This window comes from Hippoglossus hippoglossus, chromosome 18 (genome assembly GCF_009819705.1).
Source record: "Hippoglossus hippoglossus isolate fHipHip1 chromosome 18, fHipHip1.pri, whole genome shotgun sequence".
Lineage (NCBI taxonomy): Eukaryota > Metazoa > Chordata > Actinopteri > Pleuronectiformes > Pleuronectidae > Hippoglossus > Hippoglossus hippoglossus.
The window spans coordinates 11,991,216-12,018,085 of record NC_047168.1 but is presented as its reverse complement, the minus strand read 5'-3'; the positions used below and the strand labels follow the sequence as shown (position 1 = coordinate 12,018,085).

The following is a 26,870-nucleotide window of genomic DNA, read 5'->3' as shown; positions in this document are numbered from 1 at the left end:
AAATAAATGGTTCCAAATTATCAAATGTGAGGATTTCTCAGTTTTCTATCACTCTAAACTGTTTTATTGAGATTTTTGACTTTTAGATGGACAAAAACAAGACATTTGAAAATGAAATCTTGGAGAAGTTAAACCGACTGTAGGTATGAATGTGAGTATGAACGGCTGTTTGTCTCTATATGTCGGCTCTGGACAACACTGGCATCCTGTCCTGGATGGACCCCGCCTCTTGCCCAATGTCAGCTGGGATTGGCTCCAGTTCCCCAGTGACCCCTGAAGCTGGATGGATTCTGTTGAAACTGGTGAAGTGTAATGTCCTATTTTTGATTAATTAATGGAAAAATACTTGACAGATATATTGATAATTTGTGTCAATTATGTCTTTGGTGATGATGAAGTGTTTAGTTTTACATTTTAACTGGCTTTACGACCTCCCTTCTTCTTCTTCTTCTTCTTCTTCTTCTCATAATAATAATAAATGATAATGAAAACAATTAGCTGTACTCATACAGCACTTTTTGGAAAGGAAGGAAGGAAGGAAAGAAAGAGACACAGACAGATGGAAAGAAAAAGAAAGGAAAGGAGCGGATGGAAATGAGAGGAAGGAAGGAAACAACTAAAACAACCCAATAAAATATGGGTTACAGGAATATGGCTTTAAAATTTCCATTTTTTTCCAAAGACATTAAATGCATCAGGCTGTATTTGGGTGGATTGTGTATAAAACGAGGCACATTTGAGTGAAACACAAAAATCGTGGAGTTTTGAGTTTTAATTATTTCGCTTTATATAAATGCTTTCATAAGTGAAACGAATCGATGTGACTCCTCAGTCTGTGATCGTCACCTCCTCCTCCCCCTCTCCTCCCCCTCTCTCCTCCCGCCTCCACACCATCCAACCCTCGGACGCAAGTGCTCGTCCACGCGTGCGACGTGCTCGCGCCTGCGCTGCGTTTTAAACGGTTCTCCCACGAGCTCCGCGATTCAGTCACAAACACACGCGCACCGGAGAAGAGGCACGAGGAGCCAAGTCTGTCCCCGCAGCTTCCGTAGAGCATCAACCCTGCGTGTTTGCTGTAAATGACACAGGAGTGTTTTAATGCTGGAGGACAGTGTGCGTGTGTGTGTACGCGTGTGTGTGTAAACGCACAGGACTACAACCCTGCACCTGAGTTTTGGGAAACTTCACCTGAGGCGCACGAGCATCGTCTTTTGCATGAACGCGTGCAGGTAAGATTTTTAAAAAAAACTTAAAACTCACGTGTAGTGTTAAAATGTTGCTTTCACTCTTTATCTTGTGAGAAATGTTAATGGAGTCTGGCGATGTTTAGATCTTTGCCTCTAAAATGTGGACTTTTATCGGACTCGCGCTGAACCTCAATCAGAAAATCTGTCAATTAAAGGTTTTCTCGTCCATTCCTGCAATTACACATCACCCAGTATGCGGTTGTGTGGTTTATAGTGATCGCTAAGCTCGGGTGAATAATTCGGCTTATAAGAGGAAGGAGCACTTTACTTTGAAATAGGTGTTCAAGTATTGTTTGCCACTGTCTACTATTGATTGCTTTTCATTTGGTTGAAGAAGGTCAGACACGTTGAGCTCTGCCTCTGTGGATCTGTGTTTTTTTTACATGAGTTGTTGGTCGGTCTTTGATCTTGATCTTTGATCCTTGATTTCTTTTAATTGTCCCTTTGTACCACTGAGAGGAGTTGCACCTAAGTTTCGTTGTACAGCTGTTCAATGACAATAAACGCTTGAATTGAATTTGTTATTCTTTGTTATATATTGAGAATAAAGTGGTTGGACAGGAAAACGCATATAAGCAGAATAGGGCTGGTAAATAAGACTATCAATTATTATCGCAATATATTTTTCATTAATAACAATATAGGACAAGTCTGAAATATATTGATATATTGCTTATGCTTAAACACGTTGATCTACCTCAACCTGTGTGAAATGTGTTGCTGTCAAGGGTTTTACATAAAGAAGAGTTTAAAACCACAACCTTCACTCAGGAGCAAAAATCAGTGTTTAAACTTAAAAATAAATAATTATCGATATCGACTGATAATGGGTTCAATGCAAAATATCAGCCTGTGTGTGCGTGTGCGTCCGAGTGCAGGTTGTGGTGTCGGAGCACGTTTGTGACCCACACGTGTGCATGTTCACGTTCCCTGGTTTCACGAGGCTGTAGATCAACCGGCTTCTCTTTTTGTGGTGTGACACACACTCTGAAGCATGCCATTGTTTTGCAGGGAGACATATTTTATATTTTTTTTTGGTGGGGGGGTTGCAAAGCTGCTTCCTGCACAGGGGGTCCACTAACAATGGCCACCGACTTGGAACAGTCGGCGGTTCTCTGTCCTGCGTCTGAGGAGGAGGCTAGGATGTTGAAAGAATGTCCGAGAAAGGGAGGAAAAAATAAAGTTTAGCACAATGGAGAACATGCGGTTCTGCAGGGTTTGAGGGATGGGAGACAATTGGGGGGGGGCAGATGTGCTTGCGTAACACTTGTTTGCAAGGTCACAGTCGTCTTCCAGTAACTAATAGTGTGGAGATATGAGTGCTGCTTATCTGATTGCGTTTGCCACCTTTGTGCTACCGTAACCTTCCGTGTTTCCAGTCAGTCTCCTCGCTGCTCCGAGGACGAAGCCCAACCTGACAGTAAATATTTAATAGACCGTGTCTGTGGTGAATAATTATTCTTTGCTGAATGCGTCACTTGTGTTACTGATCCTGCTCGGTGGCCTTTGGGTTTCTTTTCACGCTGCAGGACAGGTTGTGATGACTACATGTTTTTGTTCCCTCATTAAAGAAAACACAAAAAGTGAAACTCACACAATAAATCTCAAGCATCTGTCACTTTCCAATTATTCCTGTTTCCTTTTTCAAACTGGATCCTCATCAACCTGTCTCTGCTTCCTTTCAGATAAAAGCAGTGGATGAAACTTTTCTCCTTTCGTAGGAGAAAGGTGGACAAGTGGGAGAGGCTGAAGACGACCACAGCTGGTTCCACCTCGGCTGAAGTCTCCTCCAAACGCACCATGTCCCTCAGCACTTTCCACCTCGTGCAAACGCTCAAGAACTCCCCCGCCGCCTTTCGCCGTCGCTTCCGCCGCGACCGCACAGAGTCCCTGTCCCACGGCGACCCCCTCTTCAAGGTCCACTACCTGGGCACAGAGAAAATCTTCTCCCTCGACCGAGAGCAGGCGCAGGACGCCATCAGCCACCTGCTGGACGGCATCGCCAATGGGAAGAAGCTGAGCAAGGATCACGCCCTGGTGGTGCGCCCGAGGTACGTGGAGGTCAAGGAGCTGAGCACGGGGCGGCAGCTCACGAAGACGTACCTGCAGGACATCGCGTACTGCGCCGCCGACGCCAACCGGCCCAACGTCTTCCTGTACATCTGCAAGCATCAAGGCCAGCAGCTGCAGTGTCGGGTGTTCTGGTGCAGCCGGGCGGAGCGGGCGCGGGATATGACGGCGTGCCTGGCCCACTCCTTCCAGCAGGCGCTCAGCGACTTGCAGCAGGACGGCTCGGCCACGCTGACGCCCGGGGAGGTGAAGGGGAAATGTTTGGAGGAGTCGTCCAACTCTCCCACCCTCAGCAAGAGCTCCACCCTACCCACCAGTCTGGGAAAAGGTGAGATGACAATTGAATTGATCTACAGGCTACATCCATATTAATACGCTAGGTTTTAAAACGTCCACACTCCGGAGTTTTAGAGCTTCTGAAATGGAGAAGCTTGGAAAGTCTGCTAATTAGTTTGAAAACTCTGGAGCTGTGTTTGAGTCTTGACAGGCAGATGTTTGGAAATGATGACGTAGACACTTGCAGCCACGACGTAGCTAATTCGCAGATTCGTCAGGCTGCTATCACGCGACCTTCTGACTGAAGAAAACAACTGAATGCATCAGGGAAATTCAGTTACAAGCATAGTGACCTTGTTGTGCAGTTAAATTCTGTATTTTATAACAATACAACTGCTAACATTCATGGGAGACGTGCTTGTATTCGAGCAGAAAACCAAAATGCTTTTGTGGACAGAGATTGTTTTAGTTGGAAATCTAGTGCTGAAGCAGGAAGTAGTTAATGAATAGCCTCAATAGGGCGATTTAGAGTCAAGGTCAAACCAACTATTGTGTTGATAATGAATATTGAAACGCTAACGTTCGCTGTTGATCTGCAGCATCACTGACTCTGTCTCTCCTTCTCCTCAGTTCGCTGGAAGAAGCGAGGCTCCGTGTCACGCAGCCCCCTGAGGGCCATCACCAGGAGAGGGTCGGCCTCAGACAGCTGGAACTGAACCGCGGCTTGAGCCCCTCGAACGTGATGGGACCACTTCGACCTAACGACAACCTCAACGACGACAGCACTGACAGGAGGGAGGGAGTTTTACAAAACAGAAGAGAATGAAGGGGGGGGGGGGGTGCAGCCGGGAAGTGGGGGGGAAGTCCATATTTGGACAGCGTGTGTGAGAGGACTCTGCTTGTGAGAGGATGTTGAGTGTGTGGACTCAGAGGTTTGTGACGCAGCGCAGGCGTCTGTTGACGTGGGGCGTCCACTACAGCACACGACGCCAGTGACGGCTTCCTTTGTTCGCCTGTCAGCACTCGTCTGAGGACTTGTGGCTGGCGGTGAGACGTTTGAGGACCAGACTGATTCACGTCTGAGGCTCTCTTGTCAGCTTGTCTGTTTCCAAGGAGTCCACTTGATGCTGAAGCCTCTGAAGATGTGTTACGTGTTGGGGGGGGGGAAAGACGATTAAACCCAACAACGATGCTGGTTGTCGGCCGAATGATGCACAGGGAAAACTGGAAGAAGACGACGAGAGACCTGATGTTTCTCAATCCTGAGTTCTTTTTTTTATTTAACTGACATTCGTGACTGGTCATGATGATTTTATTTGGACTGACAAAAGCACACTTTTAATCCATGGCAGTTTCGGACAAATAGATCTCGATACAGCAGAAGATAACAGAGGAAAATGCTGGCAGACAAAAGTGGTCATCTGTCTCACACACAAGTCATTTCTGAGCACTTTCCAAGTTTCCAACTGTAAAATCTGTCACCTGAACGCATCACAGTTCAATCCCGACTCATGAAAACACAGGTTTTATAATTTCCTCCTAAAGTTTGCGATGTTTTCTTTTCTGAGTTGTGGTGACAGGCACCTGCGTCACAAACAAACAATCGACCTTTTGCAGAACTTGCAGGGTCAACAGTTTCCTGCAAAAACACAGCTCCCGACTGTCCACAAAGATAAATGATTTGCATTTTTATGTGAGAAAAACACGTTGGGCCATGAGTCGCCAGGTTGTTGGTGTCCGAACACTGGGAACGCTGTGTTCCCGAGCGGAGGAATGCACCTGCATTCCAGCGTAGGAAATCTGAGATGGCGAATCTCCTCAAAACGCCCTGACTTCTTCTACACATCCACCCGTGACTCTGCATTCGGAGCAGCCTCACGAGTAGACGTCAGAATGCGATTCTTGAACTCCCAGGCCCTCGACTCGTTCACATTACCAACGCCATAAAAGGTGCCCTCACAACTTTGAAGTCCAGTCTAAGTGGCGGTTGTGGGCTCTGATGTGTGCAGTATTGCGTAACCTCCTCTCACGATGGCGATTTCTGTCTCCGGTTTACAAATGAGAGACGTGAGGATCAGTGCTGGACCCCGAGGCCACCGCTCACTTATCTTTCTTATTTTCTGACCAAAACTAAGCTATAGAAAGGTGCCTGTGTGTGTTTTTGTTTTGACTGCTGTGCCACTTTGTTTTATCAGTTTAATTTTGTACTCAATGCATCTTTTACAAACGGCACAACCCTCGTCTCAGGTTGAAGTGCCTGCTTTAAGATTTATTTTATCGATGTACTGTTTTTGTCTTTGTACATATTTAATTAAATGTGTATTTTATGGATTATTAAAAGTTTTTATACGACATCTCGTGTGCGTCTCGTTGTGTTGGTCTCAGGCCGCTCTGACTTTCAACCGGACAAATATTTAACTTGTGCAGCTTTGACCCTGACAAATGATCTTCTGTTTTTCCACGATTGGATGTTTTTAAAATGTTGTACTTGGCCTGAGGAAAACAGAATTCCTGTGTGGGAGTCAGAGATTGAGATTGAAGGGACTGGAGGTGGCGAGAGGTCCTGGGATTTTTAATCTTAGTCATGTGACTGATTTCCCAGAGTTTCTTTCCACTTTTCCAAAACATCTGATAACATGTGACAACCTTCCAACTAGAGTAAAGATGCAGATACAGCTCCAACTGGGCAGGACAACCTTGTGCAATGTGTTTGCAATAAGACTACAATCGACAAATTATTTCAATGAAACAGAATCGAGCTCCAGACGGTCCCTCTGGTTAAATGTTGCACATTCCAACCTATTTTCAGTCCGTTTTACCTCAATAACTTATTAAAAGTGCACCGAGAACATCTCCTCTTGCTGTGGTTAACATGTGAACAAGTTCCGTTCACTCCTCTCCACACGAGTCCTCCACCGCCGGGCTGCAGCTCGACCTGGACGCCTCTCTGTGCCGCTGCAGCTCCAGCAGGGACTGGACGTGGAGTCGCCTCAGAGGCTTCACCTCCTCTACGACTGAGGAGAAAAACATACAAATCATCCAAAGCGTGAGCTGATAACTTCACATGGGAGAAAAAGTTTTGTTGCAGCTAAACAGCACCACTTGCTGGCTTTTAGAGTGCACTATAAACTGTACCTGTCGTACCTTTGTCATAGTGCAGCTCGTCCTGGTTGCCAAACACCACATAGGTTTCCAGGAAGTTGAGGAGGGCGCCCGTGACCAGGAACCGGTCAGGGAGGGGAAGACTTTTGATGTAACGCATGTCCAGGGCGAAGGGGTTTGAAGGCGAGGGAACCGTGCACAGACACACCAGCTCGCTGACTATGTCCCACACACGGATAACTGGGGAAAAAGGACAGAAAAAGATTTTTTATTCTAATATTTGTAGAAATCCAGCAGAATATAAACTAAAGCATCCAGATGTTAATTTTTCCCTAACAACCTTCATCCACACACATCTGCGTCTGATTTAGCTCATGGAAAACGGTGTAATTATTGAATCTGCGCAGTGAAACAATAACTTTCTCCTGTTCGGATTCCTCACATTGTTTCCATACCTCGCGTCTGCCAGTCTGCGATGGACTTGAGTTTCATGGGCGTGTCCCTGACCATGGAGTCGGTGCCTCCGATGTTGACCAGGCGCTCGTGATTGGAGCGTATCCAGGCGTAGGGGCGTCCGTACTTGACGTAGCCAGCCAGTAAGAAGAGAGTGCAGTTCACCTCCTGTTGAGGGACGGAGGGGAGGGGGGGGGGGTTAATGAGGTCAGGAGACGAAGAACAGAGCTGGTCTTCATTAAAATGTGTCAGACATGTGGAACTTTGCTTTGGCTGCGGTAAACAAGTGAAGTCTGGATGAAGCACTCACAGGTACGGCTATCTCTCTCTCACTGGGAGATGCAGGCAGGAGGTGGTCCTCACTGGTGGAGGCCCTGAGAAAACACAAAGAATAAATCTGACTTTTTTTGTACTGCACTTTTTATACAAGCAATGCGACACGAATAAAAGCTACAGAAATGATGAGGGAAAAGCCAAATGTCATTAATTTGAAATGAGGAAACACCAAAGGCAGGTAGGAGGAGATGAATAATAATAATAATCTAGGGCCATGTTCAGTAGTTTTTGTGTAATCCTGCAAACTAACTAACCAACTAACGGAAAGGGGAGAAAACATTAAATCTCCTTGATGGAGGTGACAATTGAACGAATAGATATTTGAAATGTTTGTTGGAGGTGCACCAACATGTGTCATTAGAAAGAGTCACATCAGATCTCCCCCTGAATCGAAACACAAACAGAATACACACGTTACAACACACACACACATAATCCTCAGTCACCTGACATTCCGTGGCTGCGTCTCTGTGTGTGTTTCAGGCTGACGGCCTCGTGGAGCCGGAGCTTCTCCAGGGAGGGGGGAGCTGCTGCGACTGTCCAGGCTCGGGGAGCTGCTGCTGGGGGAGACGTCGCTGCTGCTGCCGCCGCTGCTGGAGGAGAAGGAGGAGGCTCGGGACACCGCGAAGCCCGGGGAGCGCCAACCCTGCAGCACAGGACGGTGACGTCAATATTCAAGACTTGTTTAGTAAATACACAAGAGAGACACATGATTTGGTGTAGACAAGACAGTAAATAATAGAGAATAGCATAAACAGTTTATATTATGACTTCGTGGGGGAGTTTTTCATTGTTCTACTACTACTATTATTACTAAGTATATGTAGAACAAACACATATACAAACCTATTATATTATATATTTCAGATACATCTATATTTTGTATATTTCAACAGGAACTGACCAGGTCCTCGTTGACGACTGTCAGCAGCAGCTCCTCCTTCCCTCTGAGCCACGGCTGGAAATATTTAAAACCCTGTGAAGGAAAACAATGAGTTTGTTTATCTTATTATTTCTGTGAGTTTAATTCTCTCTTTGCATTCACTTCCAGTCTGGGGATGTTGCAACAAGGTCAGTGAAGCAGGCACTTGCATGGGCCCCCCCGAGCAGGGATCCCTTTGGCCTGGGGGCCTCAAATCCCCCTGGAGACGCCCCTGCCCCCCTGTGGGTTCTCACCTGTAAAGATCCGAGCAGAGCCAGGTCACCCAGGAAGTGCTGCAGCTTCCTCTTCTGCTCCCTCTCTCTCTTCTGGTCACACACGTACACACAGACAGAGGATGTTAATATCACTGACAGAAAATTACAAAGACACATGTAAAAATAATTCAAACGTTTTTAAGAGATACAATAAAACAGTAATAATGTTTCTAACAGGCCTTCCATCATGCAGCCCACCATGACATCACCCTGCCAGTCTCGTATCCTAGCAACAAACACCTGCTCGCAGCCTCCTGCATCCTCACCAATAAATAACAAAGAATCCATTCACCGTATAATGACATCATGCAGATTGGAGACAGAGCATGAACTGAGATTTTAAACCCTAATGTTGACGCTGCTGCACAAACACAGAGAGACAGTGCAGCTGATGTGAAGAGAACAGGACTCACGCTGCTGCTGCTGCTGCTGCTCATCTTCATCCACAATCACAGTTTCCTCTGCAGGAGAATCATGTTGTGATTCTGCTCACAGACACTGGAACCTCATTGTTCTGCTGTTTTCAACACGACCTCTTCTTTCTGGTGAACCACTGTGGTGATGCTCACACACGGGAGGAGGAGGAGGAGTCCTGGGTTTGGTTATTGGGGTTGTGATGCCCCTAGCGGCCGGACATAATACTGCCTTTTTAAATCAAAGCTGCATCATCATATAGTAAGACATTAGTTGCATTTTTGATAAGCAAATAAACTGTGATAGGAAATCTTTTTCCCATCTGTCCATGTAAAACAATTTATCTTATTTAGGAAACTTTGAGTAACTTTAATAACTTCTGTGACGTTTTTCTTAGTGTCAGTTATTCTTGTATTGCCTGTAGCTACAACATCTCCCCTGTATCAACCTTAAAAACTGATGATTGAGAAAAACAGATCATTTATTTTGGCGATCTGAGTTCTCTGCAGCAGCCGCAAGTTGGATTCCGACTTTTGACCCTTTGCTGCGTCTTCCCTGCTCGTTCTAAATCTTTAAATGTTTGAAGGTCTGCATGGACTTTAGTTTGACATGCATCCGTGACTGGAGGTGGAGAAACATTGGGCCATCATTTTGTTTTTTAATATCTAATAATTGAATGCAACAGACCCGATCAGTTAAACCTGATTTATTGGACCCGTGTGAGTGAAGTCAAACATGTGACACAGATATTTGAATACGACAAAAATAAATCACTTTATTCATTGCGAGTCAACAGCGACTCAAAGTTGGCATCAACAAATCAGTTCCCTCTGAATGAGTCAACATCATGTGCAAAAAGAGCATTCATTAACACTGAAGCAAAGAATCACAGGTTTAAAAAAGCTCTGTTGTGTCTAAAGATCTTCACAGAAGAAAGAAAGACACTTCAGACTAAAAGTCATTGGAACCAAAGTGAATGAAGAAAGTCCGGATCTCTTTGGGTGAGATGGTGACGGTGAAAGTTTCGTTTCCGCTTCTCTCACACCCTTTGTTTTCTAAAGGAAGGAAGAGAGAAAAGAAATGCAGTGTTATTGTGACTCCTAATATTTTTTGTTTTCCTGTTTGTTGCTGTTTCTCACCTGTTTCTAAGTTATCTACAGTTTTCCACTTCCACCTCTGCAGACTGCTGATGTTCCAGGTTCCTGTGAGAGAACGCTCCTCCAGCACTTTGACTTCCCCTACGCTCTGCAGAACTTCCTGAAGAAAAAAGATGCTGTTTTAGAATTATGATGAAATGTATGTAGATGTATGAGTTGAATTTCTTCATCGGCACCTTTAAGTTAACGGTGACTGGTTTCGACAGCTCAGGATCGTCTCCCTCCTCAAACAGATGTATGATTCTCAACAGGACGCGATCGAAGTCCGGCTCAGAGTGCAGATCTTCACCTAAACGCAAATCCCAAAGAAAACCTCAGAATATAACCAGTAAAGGACAGATTTTCATGGGCACTGTATTTCCTGCGTGCTGACCTGAGTGTATGTGTCCCAGGTGAACGTCGTGGTCAGAGCTGTAGTTCCACCCGGGGATACTGAGACTGAGCAGGTGGAGGTTTGGCGGCAGAACGACTGAACGCACGGCAGAACGACCTCTGGGCTTCTTTTCCGGCCACGGCTTCTCTAAGTGGACAAACAATACACAACAGTGAGGTTTCTTGGTTGTTTCTTAGTATTTTGTTTCTCTCTCTCTGCAGAATACATTCAATCTATGGTGGTAGCCAGGGTGCACGTGCACACGAACGTCGCTCTCATGTGCAACAGACTCTGAGTGACCGGTGCATAGAAATGAAATCGCCTGCCGAGGCAAATTACGTATAATCGCCTGCTGAATGTGGGCAGTGCAGGATGTGACGCACTTGGGGATCAGTTGTGCGGTCGTCTGTTTGAGGTTGTGTTTGTTGGACAAGCTGTTTTGGGGGTTGTGAGAAAATGCACAGTGAACAACAGACTTGTATTGGTATGTTGTTTTTTGTACTGCATTTCATTTGCGGTGACATTTTTCATTCTTCTTCCAGAGTTTTGGCAGAGGCAGGAACTTTGTTTTCCTCAAGTTGGCAGTAACTTCAAGTGTAAAAGTAACACAAGGAGAGGGTGGATTTATCCTGTGAGTGTCTTTCATAACAAAAGTAATTTGACACTGAAACACCAAGCAAATTCATGAAATATTTTTAAATGTCATCTAACTACTTTGTAAAAAAAAAAACTTACGAGGTTGGTCAATGGGCATGATGACAGGTCTGTGCTGCAGCTCTACTGCCTCCCTCTGGTAGAGCCTGGAAGTGGTGCTGATGGAGCCCAGCATCATCCACAGGGTGGGCCTCACGACTGAGCTGTCGTTCAGGGTCAGGTTGTAGCCGAGGTTCCAGGGCAGGTTGTTCCACAGACGTCTATGGAGCATGACCTGAGGGGTAAAAACGCAGGATGTCAACATGTTCCCGTGTGAGAGGACGGTGACAGAGTCTGTGATCTCACAGCTTCTTGTACCTCTAGTTGTCCACTAGCTTGGCTGGAAACGCCGTGAGCTCTGTCGCTGAGGAGCACCAGTCGGCTGAGGTCATCCTCGATGTAGGCGGTCCGAACCATGGGGAAGTAGTTCTGCAAAAACACACGTCAAAATGCATTTGTTCATATTTTAAACAGTCATGGAAATCACCTGCAGCCCGGACTTACTCTTGCTAAAGTGTTGTTGATGAACTCTCTGTACGGCCTCTTCATCATCTGGTAGCCGTTGTCGTCTGTGTACAGGGTCCTGTTGCTCTTCAGGTCAGTGCTGGTCCTGAGGACGACCTCAGTGTTCAGGAGGAGGGACCCCAGCAAATAAGTCTGCTCCAGCCTGTGACACCGCAACGTCGTCCCGAAGCATTCTGGGACACGGGTGGTGATCGAGTACGCGTAGTCCTCGTCGTTTTTCTCTCTGAAAGAGGCACCACGTTAAATTACCAGAGTCACAATTAGGGCTGAGAAGTAAAAAGAGAAAGTTCCTTATCCCCACCTGTAGAAGTACTGCCTGATCTCAGACACGATCTTTCCGGGGATAATCTCCATCTCCACGGCCTGGTAGGCGCGCACGGCTGAACCGTTGCTGCTGAAGATGTAGTTATCGGAGATGGGCCCTGCTTTCACGTCTCCGTTCGCGTGGTACTCCCAGAAATCCTGAGAGACCATCACACTCCTTTTCTCCTCACTAGCAGGGGACGACAGGAGAGGTCAAAGTTCAGAAGAGTTACAACATAATAAGAAGAATGTTTTTTGTAACACGGCAAACTAAACATTAAGAATGAGAACGATAAAATGCTAAAACAAATCTTACAGATAAGTGATGCTGTGCAGTAGATTTGTATCCTGGTCAAACATGAGCTTGTAACATTCATTCAGAACCGGCAGAAGCCTCCTGCCCGTTCTCGTCCAGTCAGGGACGCTGCGTCTCTCGAACCGAACGCCTTTAGCCGCGTACGTCCAGCCACACTTGGACCTGCCAGCGCACTTCCTGTCAGAGAACTTAATCAGGTATTTTCTATGCTGAAGGCCTCCCAGCTCCACCAGCATGAAGAGGTCGAAGGTCACGTTGGACTGTGCTGATGTCTGGATCTGTAACAGACACAAGAAATTAACACTGTGTATTTAAAATGGAAAGGGTTAGATAGATAGATAGATAGATAGATAGAATTAAAAAGATAGATAGAACAGACTAGAATAGAATAGAAAGCCTTTATTGTCAATGTGCTGAAGATACTGCTGACTATTCACATTGAATCTGCAGCATGTAACCTCAGTCCAGCACAAAGATACAAGAGACTGAAGATATAAACATTTGTGACTATCAGCTTTTGAAACAAAAAGATTGATACCTGTGCAGGGACAGGCCGACCCTCATCATCAAAGACGGTTGCGTTCTGGAAGGTCACCGTGACGTTGATGATGGTGGTGATGTTCCAGGCTAATGGGTTATAGACGATGACGTGTTGCCCCAGAGTTTGATGAACACCTGACACGAGGAGATCAAATACAAAATGTTTCAAATGGAAACTTACATGACAGACATGTTAAACAACAATGTATGATTTTCAATGGAGCGCTGCCCTAATATTAGCACGAGCTGTAATCCACCTTTCCTGTGGTAGCCGCTGTCGAGGACGCTGGACATGTCAAGGTTGTGCGGCAGCAGAAAAAGAGCAGCGAGAAGTTCCTCCACTCCCATCATGCCCTGCACGAGGTGCTGCACATACATGTCTGCCACCTTGGGAGACTCAGTGCCGGTGATACCATCATGGTGCTGCACCTAAAAACACATGACGTGATTGTTGTAAGCGTTTACTTGTGTTATGTGACGTCTCTTTCAGGTAAAGTCCAGTAGTTTGAGAGTTTACCTCAGAGACAGCCCAGCGAAGTGCTCTCAGTTTGTCCAGGGCCCAGTCTTTAGCTACAGGTCCGTCGGGGAAGGTGAGCCGGTACCGGGTGAACAGAGTCTCGGCTGCGTGCAGCTGGGAACTCGCTTGCCGTGCGACTCCTTTCAAAACATTTCTGGAGGCATAAAATCCCGTCCACGCCTGGTACGGCTCTGAGGAAAGATAACACTGCGTCTCATTTCCTCCCTTTAATTTGATGCTTGGTATTATTCTTACGTTTCACGACACAGATTCTCACCAGTGGAATAGGGTAGAAAATCTTCACTCCCCCGTAGCTCCCACACAAGATCTGATTGGTGGACGGCTTGGAAGTATTCACTCAGACTGGCGTACTGGACTGTCACTCCGAACTCTTGGCTGTTCTGGTTGATGTACTTCATTAAAGGATCCATGTTGTTGAACTGCACCGACGAGTTGTAGAACTGTTTGTCACAGCCCTGAAACACAAGCAGCACACAAACACATTTCTTCATGTGTTTTATACTTCATCTACAAAAAGGACGTTAAAAACAACAACTCAACTGAATTAGCTTCTCAAATATAATGATCCCAGGTTTTCATTTTCCTCACCCATGGCCAGAGCACGTGGTTTGTCCGAAACCAAGCTGCCCTCTGCTTGATGTTCTCCACCATGACCTGTGCGTAGGCGTGTACCGTCTCCTTGGTGACGGGCAGACTCATGTTGGGGTAGACTCCATCTTTAGGTGGGTCTGGGAACAAGGCGACTCCGTTCCAGTAGAAACCGGAGCTGCAGACAATGTAAAGTTTTTTTATTCAATAATACTAGGCTTCAAATATTTTTTTAGGTCAATAGTCAAGATCTACCTGTTTGAGAAGTTGAGGTGAGATGGCGTACAATAACTGAATTGGTCCATAATGTGAGTGAAGATTTGCTGCTTCTCTTTTAGGGAGGAAGAACCTCTCCATACAAACTGTAGTTTCTGTACAAAAAGAAAGATACACAACATCAAAGTAAGGTGAACAAATCAATAAACAATTCTAGTTTAAATATATGATGAAATTGTGCTAACTATTCCCTCCACGAGTTGTATTTAAACCCAACTGATACCTTCTCTTTCTGCATGTCGTCTTTAAGGTCGTAGTCGATGCGTGAGACGAGGTGGGCGTTGAACCCAGCCAGGGCAAACAGGACCGGCGTGGTGGAGGAGGCGCCGAATGGATCAACGTGCCAGGAGAACTCAGGGCGAACTCCGAACGTCTCGTAGAGGAAACCGTGTCCCTCTGAAACAGCAGGAAGCGTCAGGGTTACTGCTGCTTACAGTGAGTTGCTGCTGGAATTACCACAGCAGCCGAAAAAATGCGTGGCCCCACCTGTCATTTGCAAAATCTGATCTTCTAGATCGGTCACAGCCTCATCGTGCATCACCTGACCCCCGAGGATGAACTCGAGTCTTCCTTCTTTCACGAGCTGCTGCACCTGGAAGACCAACCAAACCACGACACGTTATTCATTTACTGTATAAACAAGTGGTTTTAAACATAAGGATCAGGTCCCAACTAATAAACTTACGAAACCAGGAAATCCTTGCACCTGATTTGATCTGACTGCCCCAAACTTTATGAAACATGCAACATAGACTTATCCCTTTCAGAATAAAGCTCACAGGTGTATTCCAGGTGCATCATTCTACATCAGAACAGCGTAGAGACCCATCACACATCCTTACTTGTTTCTTCTGGGTGTTTGTGGCCACGGTGTCCCACCACAGTCGGAAGAACTCCTGCTCCACAGCGATGAACCGGCGGCCTGCAGCTTTTGACAGCTCCTCAGTCACACTGCTGTACACATTGGCTGCATAGGCGTGCATGCTCTCCTATTGGAAACATCCACAAATCCCCAGTCATACCAGTAAAAACACACACATCCCTGCACATTGTTTGAATTATAGTAGTTTGCTGAGGGGAATTGGTTCGTCTGGAGGCTGTGCACCAGGTGTTGCAGAGGTTTAACAGCCCTTTTGGACAGAAACCAACCTGAATGGTGTAAACCCAGCCAACATCCATGTGACTGTGAGGAAGTACAAACGTCTGAATTCCTCCTGACGCTGCCTGTGAGCAACAGCAACTCAAATAAAACACACTCAACGCTAAATAAATCATCTTTTAACCGATAAAAGGTGAAAAGGAAAGAGGAGCCAACTTCTACAACTCTGCTTCCTTGTTATTGTTGTTTGCTGCAGCACATGACTACGGAAGCCCTGAAATACCAAACTGGTTTGTTTGACCTTCACACCGGAAGCACTCGTTGTAAACACCACACACACACACACATACACACAGACACACACTTGGAGGTGAAAGCGGTTTGTTCCTATGTGACACAGAAACATGTCCAAGAACACGAGAATAGCGTTGATCTTCGGAGGGTTCGTGACCGCGGTGGCCGCCGCGTTTTACCCCATATTCTTCTACCCGCTCAAACACAAGGAGGAATACAGTAAGTGGGGTTAAAACTTTAATTACGTCTGAGTTACTCAATGGAAACTGGTGACAACATCCCCAGTAATGACAGGTGATACGTTTCTGCACATGAAGAGTTTAGCTTTTATGCTAATTGTAGCTTTACCTGGTAAAACACAACATAGCTAGCTAAAAGCCTAAAACATGTGGCTGTTAATTTGGTGTTTCTGGTACATTACATGCTAATGCTACTGTTCCTTCACACACAGGGGCCCCAGTTATAGAGAATTGTTTTAGTTTAAGTTGTAATGTAGTGAGGTTTTTTAATAAGGAACATGTAAGAAAGGTCATTAGCTTTGTTTCACACAAGGCAGGAGACAATGAATGAAAATGTCTGATGCAAGGTTGCCAGGTCTGGGGGAGGAAATCAGCCCAATGGCAACAAAACCAGCCTAATGGCACTAAAACCAGCCTAATGGCAACAAAACCAGCATAATGGCAACAAAACCAGCCCAATGGCAACAAAACCAGCCCAAAACCAGCTCAACGGCAGCGAAACTAGCATAGTGGCCAATTGAAACCAGTCCAACGGCAACAAAACCAGTCCAATGGCAACCTCTCAGTGTGAATTAACTCAGCCTCTCTTGTGCCAGTAGCGTTTATTAAACACCCTGAGATATTTATAAAGGCGCTTATTAAACACACTTATTCTCGCCACACAGAACAATCATACTATATCAAGTGGAGAATTTAAGAATTTGAATTAAAAGTCTTAATAAAGTAAGTGGCTGGACTTCAACAAGTTTTTTTGAATAAAACAGGGCTTTATTTCAATGAAAGCTCTTCTCATCAAAGAGTTAAAAACATTTACTTTGTTAAATGAGGCCAATCTGTTGTCCTGCATGCAGAGAGAAGTTTCCTTTCTATTTTCCCAAACAAAGAAATAAATAAACATGCAGTTAAATCAACTGAGACAAAGAAAGAAAGATGCCAGGAAAATACATTAAGCTAAATAGTTAGCTTATGTCTGGCCACTTCTGGCCGGCACTGATGGAAAGCTACAGTCAGGACAAGTTGAGGACAATCTTCTTCTTGTGTTGCTGACAAAAGACAACAACAAATGCTGATGATAACAAGCTTCAATGTGAAAAATGTTGTTGATTTTGACCACAACTGTTTTAAACTAAATAAATGTTCTTTCTCCTGTAGGAGACGTTCAGAAGACAAACCGGACAGGAATCAACCAGGAAGATATTCAACCTGTGGGTAAGAGCAAATAGTAGATCTGAACCTAGTGGTTTTATCACTGCAGCACATTAATGTTATATTTATTTATTTATTTATGATGTCTCAGTTTAAATTAAATGTTACATAGACTGAAAGGTCCTAGGCCACTCAGCTTTTTGTTCACCTTTATTTCAACCTTTGGAATTGGTTGGTATGTATTGAACTGAGCTTTTTCGTCCATAAAAGTCTTAAATATGTAAAAATATTACATACTACTTGTTTTTATTGTTTGTTTTTCACTTCATCCCGATGGTACAGGCATTAGAAAGGTTTAAAGGTCCTAAATTGAACTCGTTAAATCCTCCTGTCTCTCACATTACCCTTTTCTTCAGGACAGTGTTTATTTCTTTTCCCCCCCCTCAGGTGTGAAGATGTGGTCGGATCCCTTCAAACCTGGAGACAAATGAAGAGCAGCGACAGCCGACCTTCACTACTTCCACACACTGATGCTGATGACGAACGCCTTTTGTGATGAGTGCTTGGTGTGCGCGTGAGTGAATGAATGATTTGCAGAATGTGTTTGGTTTGTTTAATGAGTGATTCTTTATCTTATAAATAAAATGTAAAGTTCAAAAAGCGTAAATACGATTCCTTAAAGATTTATGTATGTAATTTTTTGCTGTACTGGGTAATGTATTGTTTTAAGAGACAGATAGACTCAAATGTTCTACCCCCAGAATTGAATTTGGCCACAAGGGGGCGCCCCATGCCTGCATGTGAACACAGAAAGCGTTGACGTGTGTATTGTTTGTGCATCTTAGATATTTTGGAAAAACTCTTGTATTTCCAAAAGCCTTGCTCTGGTATGCAGCCTGTAGGAAATTATAATAAAATACAGTGGTTTGTTTACCCAGCCCATTCACAAGAGTCTCCTCTGACATTTTATTTTGATTAAGTTGATGCGAGAGTAATAAAAGCGGTTCGGCAGATGAGGGACATTGTCCAGTAACGTGCAGGATCATCTTCTAAAATGGAAACAGTAGAGACAGAGTTATTCCAGGACACATCACTCTGAATTATCATTTAACCGTCACAGACACAGGGTTTAGCTCGGCTTTTTAAATGGCATGTGACTCTTGCTGTGTTTTGCCCATAGGCTGAAAGGATGGGGCAGAGCTCCATGGTCGTCTTGTTCAAACTCCTACTCAATGTGATCCAGACTCTCTTTACGAGTCCACGGCTGCCGTAAAAAGCTGAGAATTCCAAAACTACCATTTTTTTTTTTCCCCTGTACTTTTGTGGTTTGCTGACATTGACCAGCATCCCCTTCCAGAGTTTGGTCCATCAAAGTCCTTTTTGAGGAGAGATAGATTAAGAAAGAGCTAAAGCATGTGTTTATGGTCCTTCAGAGATGGTGCATTTTTAAAGTTGCCCTTAAATCTTTCACAGTCCTCCATGTAAGCCTGTACTTTCGGACTTTAAGGACCGTTCACCAGGCCCTCTGCCAGCAAAATCCACTGCATGGGCCAGCAACGGCCACTCTCCTTCTCAACCCCCCAATCAACAAGCCCCATTGTTTATGAGAGGTTGTTATTGTTGGGCCGTGTTCAGAAACAAGAGAAAACTCAAGAGCCCGACTGCGCTGAGGCGTCCAAAGTAAAGAGAGCAAGGGGTGAGGGGGTGGTTGAGGAAAAATGAAAAGCAGAAATTCCTCTCATTCCCCGCTGGTGTTTTCCAGATTCCTCAGGCGACAGCTCCTCGGCTGCGTGAGTGAAGTAAGCAACCAAAGGGGAAATTGAAGCAACCGGCGAGAGGAAGAGAACCACATTCTTGAGGGGACGCGTCACCTACACACAGAATAGAAAGACACTCAATCTCTGTTACTTTGCCTGGCAAAGTATGTAACAGGTTGTGCAGCGGGGCCCGCGGCTTCTCATTCTGTGCTCGAATCGCTGTGACACTCCATGTCAGACACACACTTTCTCCACATGTCTGGCTTTTCTGAAGCAGGCCTCAAGTCTGCACCAGGCTTTTTATGGTCCTGTGTTGTCTTCGTCTCTTTATGCTTTGCCCCTTGTCCCCATTCAGAATATGTAGATCGACAGTCATCACTATAAAACATTCAGCGGGGTCACGGCACACTGTGAACCCACATGAACTCACCACTGTCGCTTCAGCAACACTTCAACTATCCTGCTATTAACCCATCACACAAATCTCTCTCGGCCATTGAGGAGGTGTTGTTTTTGAGGGGGGTGGCACGTCATCGCTCCGAGCTGTTTGTCGGGCGTGTGTTTCAGAGCTGCAGATAATTGGCCGATGTTTTTGAACTAATTGCCATGGGAACAAGGGTTGACAGACAGGCCACGGGGTTGAAGGAACAGCAGAGAGCGCGTTCGGGGAAGGGGCGGGAATGGCGGGTAAAATACGAGCGAATGCCATGTGCCCTGTCAAGTGTGGAGAACAGAAACAGATCATAAGTTAACGAAAACAATAAGTCTGGAGAGCTTCATAAGAGCCTCTCGATGACACACTCCGTAAAAACAAGTACCCAAATAATAAGAGCGTGGAAAAGAAAAAGAAAAAAACAAATTAAGGCCAGACCGAAAATAATTAGCCAAAAATGATGAAACAATGAATCAATTCATTGGGAAAATAATGAGTTGCGGCCCAAATTAAAAAAAACAAAATACAATATTATATAATATGTTTTTTTTATATACTATAAAATATATGACAATCCAACTTTACAGCATTTAAAGTGCGGCTGCAGTTATATATTGTACGTTTACGTAGTGACGTTGGGGGGTAGAGGTCTGATAACTTTATTTCTTTCTAACTCCAAACTCAGATTATTTTTAAACTTGTAGTCTTCACACCCAAGCGACTCTGACTCAGGTGACATCACCTAAGGCACTTCATCAGATTTTGCACAGCTCCCTCTAGAGCCAGCAATGCTTATTACAATTGTTTGCACATATTCTATAGTAAACTCCGGGGCCAATACACAGACTTTGATGTATGAAATTGTTGGAGTTCCCCTGACTGCTGGAGTTCCCCCCACCTATTGCAGCCCGGAGTGGATGCACTTCGTTTATTTATTATTCCATTGAGGGAAAGTATGCAGAGGGCTCAGGATGTATTAGACATCAGAGTTTCAATTCTGTATCTGAAAAAATGCAGGAAATGTACAGTACACTGCACGAGGATAATGAAAGTGCTGACCACTTAACCAAAATACAAGAAAAAACAAGAAAATCATAGATTATCAGTTCAAAACAAATTCCGCACACACGAGAAAGTACACACACACACACACACTGTTGATTTTTCCCCCCACAAAACAACCAAGAGTCTACATTTCACGTCTCAAATACACCGCTCGGCCTTGTAAAACAATGTACCGGAGTGCCGTCCGCATTCCTGGGTCAGCAGGCGCACGGCTGTGGAAACAGATAGTATAAGTCTGAAGCAATGTCTAGGAAAAAAAAGGCAGCGGGCCGGCCTCGCAGCAGGCAGGACGAAGGCGAGCTGCCCCAGTGACAGTGTGGTCCGCAGCGAGCTAGTGTTACACTGTGTGCGTGTGTTTGTGCATGTGTCATTCAGGAAAGAAAGCAAAGAAGCTCTGTCAAGAGGAACACAGTGTCCCCTAGAGACTACACTGTGGTCGTGGAACTTACTGGAACTCCAAACGCTCTGTGTGTGTCTCTGTGTCTCTCTCTGTGTGTGTGTGTGTGTGTGTGTGTGTGTGTGTGTGAGAGTGTGAGTGTGTGTGTGTGTGCTGTTGTATTATGCTTGTATTTGCCCCCGGGCAGCACCACAAATAGCTGATTATGGTTTGTTGAAGGTTGCGTCTCCACTGCCCGGTCGTGGAGGCATTGCAGTCCATTGCTGCGGTTGCGTTGGGTCTTCGTCGTGTGCACAGGGATCCAGTGGTGAAGGGCAGATGATGCAATGTGTGTGTGTGTGTGTGTGTGTGTGTGTGTGTGTGTGTGTGTGTGTGTGTGTGTGTGTGTGTGTGTGTGTGTGTGTGTGTGTGTGTGTGTGTGTGTGTGTGTGTGTGTGTGTGTGTGTGTGCGCGTCTGAGGCTCTCACAGGAACTATCAGTTATAAACAGTGTGTGCAGTCATTTGGCCACCCACCAAAGAATCTGTGAAAACATGTTGTGTGGTTTTTCTTCTGCCCTCTTAAAGTCTGTTTTTAGCTGAACTCATTAAAAACCTTCATCTTCTAATTAAGAGTCAACGTCCGTAGCACAGTAAGTTTCACAATTTTAGAATAGCAATTAGCACAATCCCTTTTTCTTTTATTTAAATGACAGGTTACTGGTGTAAAGCAATCCCTGCCTTTCTTGGGTTAGCGTGGTTAGCATGCCACACTGTCTCAAACGCAGGGGTGTTTCAAGGGACTTTGGGGGCCCCAGGCAAAAGGGACCTGAGGGGGCCCTGCATAAAATAAAACTGAGCCCCCCCCTTCCCTAAAGAAACACATGACACCCAACCACATCATTCGATTTTATTTCCCTCTGTGAGGATGTGCGTTGTCTTTTAAAGTTGTGTTTTTTGGCAGGATGGCTGTTGAACTGACCTCTGTGTGGTTCTGAAAGTTTTAAGACCGTTGCACTTATGACCTGAAAAGAACTTTAATCATCACATGATTGCAAAAGAATGATTTTAAACCTGTTTTCCATCACTTTTATGAGTCTCTTTGTGTCTCATGTAGTAAATGTGGTGAGTGGAAAGAGGTACAACAACAAAAAACTATGCCCAGTAGAAATACATTAGAAATAAAGGAGCAACATGTGTCTACTGTGTTTTTGGCTGAACTGAACCGGGCCTTCTTTCTTCACGTCTCTTCAGGCAGCCAGTGAATGTGATGAAGCAACACCTCTGAATGAGATGAGTAGGAAATTCTCCGATGTGCCAACAATCCTGCCTCTTGGCTCGTGCGCGCATGTGGATCTGTGGAGGAAATGTTCAGCAATTAGTTGGAGTTTAAGGTTGGAAAAAAGTTATTATTTCCTCCATCATTTTTTCTCCCAACAGAAAGGAAAATCCTTGTTATGGACCGACCTCATCGCGCAGACCACCACGGTTCCATCGATTCCCGAGGAACCGAAAAAAGGTTCGAGAACCACAATTGCTCTAAGCTCAGAGCTGATTAACAGACAACCACACACACGCTGGCTGAAATATAACTGTCACGCATCCTAAACACACACACCGTTACAGCACCACCGTCTGAGCCAGTGCAAGCCTCCGCCGTCAATCACGTTATATAGCAGGTTTCTGTTTTTTAAAGTCCCATTACAATCTTTAAAATTTCTTATGCACTAAAGCAGCAGGGGGACTGTTGATTTAGGCAGGGCTACTGACGAAGAGGGCCAAGGCTGTAGGCAAATCGTGCTGCTCCTCCGAAGAACGCTGAGAAAAGAGGGAGAGTGATTTATAAGGCACCTTAATACTTGACACGTTCATTCGTGAAAATAAGTCTGCGGCCGATCAAAGCCAGCGCTTACATTAAAAAGCCATGGAAAGCTCTTTTATAACACTGTCTTGGGTCAGTTTTCATTCATATTTCCTGGCACGCCGCTTTGCTTCAACCACCCCCCCCCCCTAGCTGAGGGATTCCATCAAAAATAAACAGTTGAATCCCGAGACGGCATTTAAAACTTTTTATTGTCGTGAACAATACAGAAGGTATGCAGTTTCACAGAGCTGTGTCTTAACAGCGTGTAATGCAATAAAGACAGATAAAACACGCGTAGTGTTATGATCTAATGTGACGTACGGAGTCTTGTTGTAGTTGGAGCCCCCGACGCGCAAGTGGACCGAGTGATTCACGGTGTTGAAAATGCACACAACACCCCGCTATTTTAGTGCCGCGAGATGAACTGTATCCTGTTATTAGTGGTTTGCACACAGAGAAAATGAATTCATCGAGTCCGACCTGTGTCCGATGGCAGCTGGATAGTTTCAGTAGATATCCAGCGTCCATCCGCAGTGTTTTTTGGGTGTAAACGACGTGTGGACAGGACGACACAATCTCCCTCTGCGTTCCTCAGGGGGTTTTCATTGGGGCCTTGCAGATGACAACCAAATATATGACTTGGCTCGGGGTGGGAATTCTGGGAAAGTCATGGAATTTTGGACGCTCTGACGGAACACAGGCTGTCCACTTTTGGCCCAGGAGGAAGAAATCCTGTTGCAGTGTGTGTGTGTGTCCTTGTGTGTGTGGTGTTGGGCCTTAAGGACATCCTCAGGGAGGTGACCCAGAACAATGACAGGTTTACAGCTCCACACCAGGCAGGCGGGCTCATGGGTGGTGGATGTCCAGCAGGGATCTCTGAGCTCTGCAGCAGATACGACGCGGCGTGATGGTCTCGATAATGAGTCTGGCCGGTAATCTGTATTCTCAAGAGCGATGAATCCACTGTATCTGTTCACTGCATTTACCTCATATAGTCAAAAAAAAAAAAGGCTCTGAGGATGAAAAACTCATGAGGAATCACTTATCCTCTTGTATTCTGGAACAACTGCCTCTTCAGATTTTTGGCTGATGAGTAACATGCAAAGTTGTTTCAGTAACGTCCTCAGAATATCTCATAACAAAACTTGGTGATGTGTTTCGAGTTATTGCTCAAAGAGCCGGAGACAAATTTATACAGACTAACTGCTTGAGTCCTTTAAGACTTAGAAGTATAAACAAGTGAGTCTCTGGTTTTGAGGTAAAATCCTGGAATGGTCAGCAGTACTTAAATGACTTGTTACGTCATTTGCACTTAGTCACAATTAAACCAGCACTTTGTAACATGTCAAAGATTCATAACACAACATTAAGATTCAACATTCATATTCCTGTTTACAAGTTAGAGAGCAAAGTCTGATTATGACTCAAGTCATTACGTCCATTTCATCATTATGTCTGACGTCATTCCGCCATTATTCTTATTCATATCTGAAGATCGTGTGTCCATGTAAACTTGGTCACACGATCCCCGGCTTCCTGAACCATCAAACAAGTTTTAAAACTTATTTTTTTAAGGTTAAAAAGTTGCATAGTGTTTGCTTTAACAATTAAAACTTTGCTTAAACTTGTAATTTGGACTTGGAGCTCTTTGGATTTGATCTTGGTTGTAATTTGACTTCAGCTTGTTCTGAATTCTTTGAATATAAAGTCCCTTGTTTCATATTTAGCACCTTCGTGACTGAAATCTGTCTTTGCATTCTGCCTTGTACAGAGACGTGTGCCAAAATGACAATAAACTTCTTTTAAGACTCAACATGAGATTTTCCATCACAAGACTCGTGACCTGACTTGTACTTGTTCTTAATGACACGAGCCGTTGGTTGAACTCGCCGTCGAAAGCCTTGAAAACTGACTGCTTGTCAGCTTTTCACGATATCTTAGCCACCATGAATTTCAAATTAAGATTGTGGAAAGGCTGATATTGTTTCCTTTTCAAAAGCCTCGCAGCCCTGGAAAGGATTTTCTTTTCCACGGCTGCTCAAGAACTTCATTATTTCCTACATTTGTTCGCCCTGGCTGTGCGCGCGATGGAGGGTCAAAAATAAACCGTGGTCATGTCATGTGCATAACCCTAAACCTAACCGCAGGATTAAATAGCAGCCATATGCACTGATGTCAGTTGGAAATTTGCAAAAACGATTGAGTTTCACGCGTAGACCTCATCCTCGTATCCTGTCGAAAGGGTATTCGTCTGCTACTTAATGCCGTCCGCAGAAGAAAGCCACCTCCAGTCCAAAGCAGAGTCGTATCCCACCTGAGCTACAAATGATCTCTCCCTATGGGCAGTGAGCTTACTTTGTGGTCTCTCCCTTTTCCCTGCCTCTCCTCATCCATCCATCCATCCCTCCGCTCCTGCACCATCCAGAGAGCGAGTACAAACCACATGTTTCGGGGAGGAATGGAATGAACGGGCAGCATCCCAGACCAGAGTACCTCCAGCTCTCCTGCCCCCTGGCATCACTTAGCTCTACCCTGTCATTAAGGACAGGGTTGGATGATTTGTGTTGGAACTCGGCCCTTTGTTGGAGAAGGATGGGTGCAGAGGGGGGAGAGAGCGACGGGGGAGAGAGGGAGAGAGAGAGGAGAGGAGTGATGTCATCTCAGGTCGGGCCCTGGATGTGGGCCGGGACCTGTGGTGTTGCCTTTGGGCTTCGTTAAAAAAAACGGACTGAGATGGAACGATGTGGAATATGATGAACACAATTGTGTGTAATTTGGTCTGTGTGTATCTGGATGACTCTTTTTTTTGTTTTGTTTTATACTGTGGGCATGCAAGTGGGTGCACGAAACATACAACATGTGTGTGTGGATGGGGGGCTGGGGGGGGCTTTGCTCGTCTTTGTGCGAAGGCATGTGGTCGGAAAAGTATAGGCTGTTTTATGTTGCGTTCACTCTTTGTTTCAGTGTTGCTTTAGTGGGTGGATGGTTGAATGAATCATTGGGACGCAGGCCGAGGTATCAGAAAGAGTGGTTTGGCTTGGGGGTGGGAGTGGAGTGGAGGGCTGGTTGGGGAGGGAGGGAGTGGGGGGGGGGCGCGGCGAGAAGGAAGGAAAACCAACTTGTACTTGTGGCTTCTGGATTCCTAATGCACACTACTGCACAGCGATGTCTGGCTGCCTCCCTGCTACCTACAGTGTGGAACACATCACAAGCTCCACAAACTGATCATCCAAAGTGTTTCTGCTCCGTCCACGGGTCCTTTGTTGTACTTTGTCTTTAAAAGGATCAGTTTGAGAATTACTGCGATTTAGGTTTTATTTTCGCCGCGATGAAAACCACTCATCAAGCTTGGATTTACGTGATGTCAACAAAAAGAAACGAGTATGTGGCATCGCTTCGTGGAATATATGGAGTTACGTGACCCGCACATAAGTCATTTAGACAGCCCCCTGGTGGCTGGCTGCAGTAGAGGGTCATAAACACCACCTCCTCCATGTTAGTGGATGAGACATCGGCCAAACCAAGAAGTGAAAAGTACACATCAAATTACTTTTTAAAGAACACAGTCGAAACACCTGTCACCTGTCCATCACTGTGTTTAAACCTGTCACACTGCGGCTACACCTTATTTTTACACATTCTATGGGCTGCAGACAGTCTAGCATGGCTGTGCTAATACATAGAAATATGTTGAGGAGGTTTATTATAAAATGCTGTGTTGCAGTATGTTTTTTTGCGTCTACACAAAATATTATCGCTCCTGCAGTTACAAGTTGCCTTTGCAGAGAAATCCACGCGTCTGCCGCATAAGGATGATGAATCTCTTGACTCTCAGCCATGTACTTTCAGAGCTAGAGATCAAATCAACCATTAAATGGACCACAGACGAATTAACATGACGGATAAGTCGATGGATCTTTAATGGCTCTGAGATAAAACGCCTCCTTGCTCCGAAGCACAGGAACCGACTCTTCTACTTTTAAAATGTCAGTCACATCCAAAATACTGCGTTTGACATTTCACAGTGAATTTTGAGTGAAGAACTTTACTTTCTTAAGCGCTTCCTTCCAGCCGGTGGTTTGCAGATGCACGCTTCGCATATTAACACATTCATTTCGAATGTAAACTGCTAAGGAAGTGGTCCTGCTGTGCACTCCCAATGTTGTTTCGCATATTTATTGCAACTTTTTATTAT

At 45.1% G+C, this 26,870-nt stretch overlaps 4 protein-coding genes across 7 annotated transcripts; 2 read left to right on the top strand and 2 right to left on the bottom strand.

Moving 5' to 3' along the window:
• The first annotated feature begins 633 nt into the window (after positions 1–633).
• On the top strand, positions 634–5,947 carry si:dkey-19b23.8 (low density lipoprotein receptor adapter protein 1). 2 transcript variants are annotated; one of them, XM_034615568.1, is made up of 3 exons: positions 634–1,229; positions 2,933–3,645; positions 4,224–5,947. In XM_034615568.1, the coding sequence occupies exons 2-3, from the start codon at positions 2,946–2,948 to the stop codon at positions 4,307–4,309; spliced, it is 786 nt and encodes a 261-aa protein (XP_034471459.1). In that variant the 5' UTR covers positions 634–1,229; positions 2,933–2,945; the 3' UTR covers positions 4,310–5,947. The 2 variants fall into 2 exon arrangements, with proteins under 2 accessions (XP_034471459.1, XP_034471458.1); XM_034615567.1 differs by having other exon boundaries at positions 636–1,068.
• si:dkey-19b23.7 lies at positions 4,841–9,258 on the bottom strand. 2 transcript variants are annotated; one of them, XM_034615561.1, is made up of 8 exons: positions 9,095–9,258; positions 8,661–8,732; positions 8,389–8,460; positions 7,931–8,130; positions 7,459–7,522; positions 7,151–7,316; positions 6,738–6,935; positions 4,841–6,607 (listed from the first exon to the last, which is right to left on the bottom strand). In XM_034615561.1, the coding sequence occupies exons 1-8, from the start codon at positions 9,122–9,124 to the stop codon at positions 6,483–6,485; spliced, it is 927 nt and encodes a 308-aa protein (XP_034471452.1). In that variant the 5' UTR covers positions 9,125–9,258; the 3' UTR covers positions 4,841–6,482. The 2 variants fall into 2 exon arrangements, with proteins under 2 accessions (XP_034471452.1, XP_034471453.1); XM_034615562.1 differs by having other exon boundaries at positions 9,101–9,258.
• Positions 9,259–9,799: 541 nt separating this feature from the next.
• man2b2 (mannosidase, alpha, class 2B, member 2) lies at positions 9,800–15,865 on the bottom strand. Of its 2 annotated transcripts, none has more exons than XM_034569108.1 (19): positions 15,554–15,865; positions 15,247–15,393; positions 14,891–14,996; positions 14,628–14,800; positions 14,384–14,499; positions 14,129–14,306; positions 13,797–13,995; positions 13,520–13,710; positions 13,260–13,431; positions 13,001–13,137; positions 12,463–12,740; positions 12,145–12,336; positions 11,823–12,066; positions 11,637–11,747; positions 11,361–11,553; positions 10,626–10,772; positions 10,429–10,541; positions 10,235–10,352; positions 9,800–10,150 (listed from the first exon to the last, which is right to left on the bottom strand). In XM_034569108.1, the coding sequence occupies exons 1-19, from the start codon at positions 15,677–15,679 to the stop codon at positions 10,047–10,049; spliced, it is 3,045 nt and encodes a 1,014-aa protein (XP_034424999.1). In that variant the 5' UTR covers positions 15,680–15,865; the 3' UTR covers positions 9,800–10,046. The 2 variants fall into 2 exon arrangements, with proteins under 2 accessions (XP_034424999.1, XP_034424998.1); XM_034569107.1 differs by having other exon boundaries at positions 13,001–13,134; positions 15,554–15,768.
• Positions 15,814–18,128, top strand: smim20 (small integral membrane protein 20). The gene is made up of 3 exons (XM_034569109.1): positions 15,814–16,016; positions 17,189–17,245; positions 17,630–18,128. The coding sequence occupies exons 1-3, from the start codon at positions 15,908–15,910 to the stop codon at positions 17,671–17,673; spliced, it is 210 nt and encodes a 69-aa protein (XP_034425000.1). The 5' UTR covers positions 15,814–15,907; the 3' UTR covers positions 17,674–18,128.
• Positions 18,129–26,870: the final 8,742 nt, after the last annotated feature.

Bases quoted from the DNA above. Each gene is read 5' to 3' on its own strand.
- si:dkey-19b23.7 (XM_034615561.1), bottom strand. From the start codon at position 9,124: ATGAAGATGAGCAGCAGCAGCAGCAGCAGC. The intron at 8,733-9,094 runs GTGAGTCCTGTT...GTGTGTGACCAG, and splicing joins GCAGCAGCAGCAGCAGCAGC to AAGAGAGAGAGGGAGCAGAA. The intron at 6,936-7,150 runs GTATGGAAACAA...CTTTTTCCCCAG, and splicing joins CGCAGACTGGCAGACGCGAG to TTATCCGTGTGTGGGACATA.
- smim20 (XM_034569109.1), top strand. From the start codon at position 15,908: ATGTCCAAGAACACGAGAATAGCGTTGATCTTCGGAGGGTTCGTGACC. The intron at 16,017-17,188 runs GTAAGTGGGGTT...TTTCTCCTGTAG, and splicing joins CAAACACAAGGAGGAATACA to GAGACGTTCAGAAGACAAAC. The intron at 17,246-17,629 runs GTAAGAGCAAAT...CCCCCCCCTCAG, and splicing joins GGAAGATATTCAACCTGTGG to GTGTGAAGATGTGGTCGGAT.
- si:dkey-19b23.8 (XM_034615568.1), top strand. From the start codon at position 2,946: ATGAAACTTTTCTCCTTTCGTAGGAGAAAGGTGGACAAGTGGGAGAGG. The intron at 3,646-4,223 runs GTGAGATGACAA...CCTTCTCCTCAG, and splicing joins ACCCACCAGTCTGGGAAAAG to TTCGCTGGAAGAAGCGAGGC.
- man2b2 (XM_034569108.1), bottom strand. From the start codon at position 15,679: ATGATTTATTTAGCGTTGAGTGTGTTTTATTTGAGTTGCTGTTGCTCA. The intron at 15,394-15,553 runs GTTGGTTTCTGT...TGTTTCCAATAG, and splicing joins GCTGGGTTTACACCATTCAG to GAGAGCATGCACGCCTATGC. The intron at 14,997-15,246 runs GTAAGGATGTGT...TTGGTCTTCCAG, and splicing joins CAAACACCCAGAAGAAACAA to GTGCAGCAGCTCGTGAAAGA.